The sequence below is a fragment of the Ornithodoros turicata genome, unplaced genomic scaffold (assembly GCF_037126465.1).
Source record: "Ornithodoros turicata isolate Travis unplaced genomic scaffold, ASM3712646v1 ctg00000746.1, whole genome shotgun sequence".
In the NCBI taxonomy this organism is placed as follows: Eukaryota; Metazoa; Arthropoda; class Arachnida; order Ixodida; family Argasidae; genus Ornithodoros; species Ornithodoros turicata.
Genome location: NW_026999400.1, coordinates 459,734 through 465,874, shown reverse-complemented (window position 1 = coordinate 465,874; position 6,141 = coordinate 459,734). Strand labels below are relative to the sequence as shown.

Here is a 6,141-nt window from a genome sequence, read left to right as displayed (position 1 = left end):
TATAATTTGAAGCGGAGAACTACTAAGGCGGACGGAAAGGACGAACAAGCGCACGCGCTTACTTCCAATACACTTTTTATTGAATAGCTTAGAATGGCAGTATAAATAAGTCTATTGCCAAGGAGGTGTCCGCCTGTTATGTGACTGGCAATGCATTCCTACATTAGCTAAGTTCTCATCAGACGAGGAGATAGTGAAATCTAGTTCTGTTGCCCTCCTCTGAGGAGGGTAACGATGTGGGAGGGCTAACATTGCTTCCAGCACCGTGTCCAGAGATTTCCAGCGCGCATCAAAGGAACCCCAGGTGGTCCGCAATTATCCGCAGTCCTGCCCTGCGGCACGAGCAATATATATCGCTTAAGATATAGACAAGCATTGCGTCTAATATCACCGAGCCATTATTTTTTAGTAGTTCTACGCTTCAAGTTATACAAGTGATAAGCGTTGTCATGTGATCGTAGACTTTCATAGATGTGTGCATGACTTTGTCGCTTAAAGGCGTAAGGAACCGAAAGGAATCGTGAAGCAAGACTGTTCATAATCATGCGTCAAACGATTTGGGCAACTTTACCATCGCTTGTCCCGTGCAATAATCCATTTCTCAGCCCTACAGCGGGACCATGTTGCTCCGAGAGATGTCAGTTGGAGAAACGCAGTACGCTTTGTGCCCATGAAAAGGAGTGCACGTACGCGTCATTTTGCTCATATCCTTTTGCCATTTGTGGGAGAGGAGATTGCTAGCATGTGCCTGAATACAAATATGAGCGTCAACATATAACACTCATCTGGACCCCGTCACACAAAAGCGAGTGAGCACTTGATCCGATACAAGATATCCCTAAACTTTGTGTTAATCATCAACCCTGTTTCACCAGCGCGGGATAGCGAGACCAAACAGGATCACATATGCAGTCGTTGGTAAAAGTTGACGAGCTTAGGGAAGTCGAGTCTCTGTTCAAGTCATTGACAGAATGGCGTAAATGCAGGCTAGCTGGTGGATAAATTCCATGATAGGCAAGCCGGAGCGATGGGCAAGACACGTAAGCAAACACAAAGACGAAGGCTCAAGTGTACTTTTTGATTGCGTGTTAGCGCCGTGAAGCAACTGTTCAAGTGTTCACTTGCGTAAGTGGAGGGGGAGGGGGCTTGCTCAGGGGAAAAAGGGGAATGAAAGGGGAGGGGAAAGACGATGGCGGTACAGGAGAGGGAAGCGATGTGCCGTCCCACTTGGTAGTCCAATAGGACTAAAGATCTACTCACCACTGAAAAGATGCGAGCATGACCCAGTAGCCTTCAGTAGGATGCTCCCTATAGTAGGGTAATCGCCAGGATGATCTGTGAAGCTACCCCATGGCAGCGTCGGTGGCAGGCATAGGTGAAACCATGGCAGGCGTAGGTGAAACCAGGCCCTATGACCAATTAAACATCTCAGGTGAACATAGTCCTCGTAAATGTGTTGTCATGTTTACATGTGTGATTTCCTTAACTGAAGCGCCACTGGTCAGACCGGAGCTTGTCCACGTCCTGTTTCCAAGCCAAACATGACGGTCTGCAATAACAACACTCAAGTCTGTAAGGACGGTGAATGCACTGGCTCAGTTTGCGAGAAATACGGGCTTGAGGAGTGCTCCTTGGGCAAAGGATATTCATTTGCCGAACAGTGTGTCTTGGCATGCAGAGACAAAAGTAGGTTTCTTCAGTGTTCTGTCTCGAAGCACCCTCAAATAAACGACGTCGCAGTTCCTCGGAGAACCCGTGCAATAACGTTCCTTTCGCGTTGATCAACTCGGGGACATTTTTGTGGAAGACATCGATAAATCTGTAGAGTGCTCGCGCGCTTTTAGCCGACAATGACGTGACGCTCCCTCAATTCTCTGCAGCACATCTATATTGTGCGACAAATACATTATAATGACATTATTTCTCAATGCAAAGATGAATACAAAATTGGCCAACCGTCGTGCCGAAACTACAAAGTTGTGTTCCAAGACCGTTCCCAAAGTTCTATAGGTTGGATCCTGTGGATGGTCTCTGGGTTATATGCCTGGGCGACAAGAGAACAGAGAATTTTTCTGAAAGCAGGGAAAATAACTGTGCGGCTTCTCCTTTACATTTAACGTTGCTACATTATTCGTTTAGATACGATGGGGCGGCTGGTGACATGCGTCTAGAGAAAGCCATACTCAGCATATCATTGATGTGCTTAAGCACTGACATATAAAACCGGACTGAGTGCGGTGCTGCTGATGGAATGCTTAAAAAGCCCATGAGAGGAAAAGAAAACATGCTCTCGAATGAATGTCCGTCGTTCTGAGGACGTCGGAACGTGATGAGAAGTCCTTAGCTTTCTGGTTGAGCCTTGGTAAAGACACCATGCATTCCAGCATAGTAGAAGTACCAGATTCGAGATGCTGCAGAATATTCCTAACGTTGTGTAACGGTTTTCACTTTCTTTTCGACTACAGGAGGGTCTAGAAGATGTCTCCCCGCGTGCTCCATCAAGAACATGCGGGCGCTCTGCGGTGCAAAGATGATGCCGGGAGCCCCATGTAATGATATGAAGGGATACTGCGACATATTTTCCAAGTGTCGTACTATTAATGCTGAAGGTCCTCTCTCCAGAGTACACGCCATGATATTTGGCACTTCGAAAGAAGGGTCACTCCAGGAATATATAACCGTAAGGATTCTTCTAAGAGCACTCCATGGGAGGGAGGAACATGACAAACATCGTCATTATGAAATCACGCAATCGCTGATCAGACGTTCGGCAAGTATACTCCATGATGATGTGCAGTACATCGAGAATGCGGTTCGTTTTCACAAGTTATACTAATGTGTAGATGCCGCTGGCAAAATAAGATAAAAGTAGCCAACTAGTTGTACATACAGAGAACTGGGATTGACGTGGGACTCAGTGTGATGATTTGTGGCGGAGCTTAAGGGAGGCAAGTTCAGATGCAAGTCAACGTCGAATAAACTATATAGCCATCTAGTGCCTTGAACAGTCCATCTCGATTCGTCGAAGCGTAAGAGCTTGATGCTGCTGACAATCTTCCTATCATCTGTCTCTCTACGCACGCGTAGTAATTCTGACGGCCACAACAGATCGCTTGGCCGTGATTTACACGTACGTATTGTGGTGGCCTTCACAGAGTACGTCTTTTCTTCAGTCTTATAGTAAATGTAGCCGTACAAAAGCTTCCTTCAACACAGTTCGGACCAGGACTTTGGCACGATTTTTCTTTTTTCTGTTTTCAGAACAACTTTTGGTTGGTAACACTCTTTATGTTGGGCTTCTTGGGATTGCTCACCCTGGCGATCCAGTGCTTCGCCGTTCATTTTCCGAGCAGCCATCCATTAAAGCCGGCTAAGAAGATAAAAGACACCATTACACATCCGCTATCCGCTTTTGTAAGACCATGCCATACGGGACTAATGAGGTGAACTAACCTGTATCCTCCATCTTCAGAGCAAGTCTTCGTCACTGAAGACCCCCATCAATTTGAACAGATGAAAATGCTTGCGCCCGGGTCGAAGTACCATCGAATTTTATTAGATATAATGAATATATAACGATTATGAGTATGCTGGACATGTGCCCCTTTTTCTCGGTATACTTGGGGATGGGTTGAGGCGGAATTCGTGAATGGAACAGAAAATTAACACACGCCATGTAGCCCGATGAACTCAGTTCCACATACTCTTCGTTACAAATCTGTATCCTACAATTTTTTGGTACCTCACTCATACTGAACAAACTTAGTCGTACGTCGTACGCCGAAAATGCCAACAGCGTCGTTCGCCAGGACGACTTCGCGTCCTTCTGGACACAACAGAACGGATGTGACACATGCGATGCTTCATCTTCAAGTGCCCCACAGTGGGGAATATGCGAATAAATGAGCTTTATTGGGATCCAGAACTGTTTCGTCAACTTTTTGGTTGGTCTGCAAGTATCACATCTGCTAGCGAAAGGTAACCGTCATCATTTTTACGTCTGCTACACTTCAGATATAACGACTCGCTCGCTCCTTGGAAGAAAACTTCTTTGGCGAACAATATTTCCCTGCCGAAGGCGGTTGAGACGAGACTCTCTTGCAGAAAGCTGCGGTTCTCCGAAAGTCTCTTCTCATTAAAATTATACTCTTCAACATACTACTAAACTAGTTTACTTCATTTCTATCTATTTGCATTTCCAGGGAACTCTCAAAAGCCGCGTTTAGCATCAAAATTGCTAAGCCGTGATGAGCCTTCCTCGCAGTTCAGTTCTCAAAGGCATACATGTGACAGAACCTGGCATTTTTGCTCCTCCTTGCACTCCCGCCCCGTTGATATCTAATTGCACCCCTCTGAGCGAACCCATGTTGCTGGAGGCAAACTAGCAAAAGAACTTGGTTCCGACTGCTCGCAGAAGAGTCTCCCACAATAGAGGCGTTATCCTCCCTCGGGTAGACAGAGGGACAATCCTCAGACTGGCTGATACGTAAGAGCATCCAGAAGGGGTAAATTGACACAGCTGTGGCGGACGGCTTCACTTCGCAAAGGTAGTCTTCAGAGGACCCTACCTGTCTGACACAAGAATGCCTAGAGATTGCCGACATCTGTAGGTAGATGACACAGTAGATATGGTAAAAAACATATGCTTGAGGCAGCTTACAAGGTATGAAGAACAGGTTTCTGCCGTGGGGTCAATGCTTCCTCATCACGGTGCGTGTTGTTTACCAGATGGACCCCATGACTACTGCGAACATTTATAGGCTTTTGTACTCAGTTCATGATAAGCACCAGGTGTGCGCGACGTCGGCGAGAAAAAAGGTGTGATCATCACGCGACGCTGAATAAAACTCATGAGGACCCCTCTTTCGTGGCAGTTGGTCAAACATGTCAGTAGAAGTCTGACGTCGCAGCACCAGCATCCATAAGACTAAGAGTGTACCAGCTCCGGAAGTTTATTTTTAAATCCTCCGTGATTGTCTATCAGTATCGTTGCTGAGGTGAGGTGATGTGTGATCATCGATTGGAATTATGTCTGCAAGTCACATCAAGAGGACCGAACACTGCCACCATCTCAACAGCTAAGACTTCGATTATATTTTGCCTACGTGCAAGAACTTTAGCCGACTTATCTTATTCGATCTTATACCATTGTACACTTTCCTTTCTTTTCTTTCTTTGTAAACGTTATCATTGTGCTATTGCTGTCGTAAGGTACCCGGTAGAATTTAATTACTACTAGCACCTGAGCACGTGTCGATTGACATGGGACAGTTCGCCCACCACTTCTGTATTGCCCCAACGGGGCTACATCGGTCACTGTGATATTGCTTGTAGTCGTTGCAAGTGAATTATGCCTATAGCTTCTGTCGGTGCGCAGTTTCTTATACACCCATTTCTTCAGTATGTCAAGGCAGCTGTGAGGGAACCTCTATTGGGAGATAGGTTTGTATCAAATAATGTTGCAAATAAGATGGCATGCAACAAATTATTATGATGACAGTCATTACAACAACCTGACAAAGCTCGGACACAAAGGAGCTATCGCAGACACACCACCTCACCACCCCAGCGGAGGCACCAGTTCTTTGTCACCACCCAACATGAGGCAGTAAACAATACCAATAGTACATGAAAACAGGACGATCCTCTTGATCTGATCATGAGTTAATACTGAACTTGTGCGCGAAGCTGATTCAATGAGATTGCTGTACACTTCCTTTGGCAGAGAACATCCTGTACAGGGCTGGAAATGCATGCAGTATGGCGCTCGATTGCGCACATATTCTGATGACAACATTGCCAGTGTAGCGAAACATGTTCTCCGTAGCATATTATGCTCGCAAACCATATTTCCCGCCGGGACAGGTGTGCTCTCTTTGGCCTCAAAAGAGCTATCAAATAACTTGCAGTGCTGGTTTCGTGTAAAAACAACAACAACAATACGGTTCAGAATGGTCAAATGAATGTACAGACTGGACGCCAATTTATTCCTTGATAACGAATGACTCAGCTGTGAAAAGTTAAACCCAGCCTTTTTGCCTGTACGGTTGCTGCAATCGTAATTGCAATAAGCTGTATGATCGCTGCGGCGACTGTTTAGGGCATGCACACCAACATTCCGACCGGTTGTCGTGCTCTCGT

The 6,141-nt window shown here is 45.9% G+C and overlaps 1 protein-coding gene across 1 annotated transcript; it reads left to right on the top strand.

The window, feature by feature from the left end:
- Positions 1-1,278: 1,278 nt before the first annotated feature.
- LOC135374780 (disintegrin and metalloproteinase domain-containing protein 10-like) lies at positions 1,279-3,588 on the top strand. Its single transcript, XM_064607711.1, has 5 exons — positions 1,279-1,432; positions 1,493-1,686; positions 2,466-2,680; positions 3,262-3,414; positions 3,473-3,588. Exons 2-5 carry the CDS (start codon positions 1,542-1,544, stop codon positions 3,515-3,517), a joined length of 558 nt encoding a protein of 185 aa, XP_064463781.1. The 5' UTR covers positions 1,279-1,432; positions 1,493-1,541; the 3' UTR covers positions 3,518-3,588.
- The last annotated feature ends 2,553 nt before the right edge of the window (positions 3,589-6,141 follow it).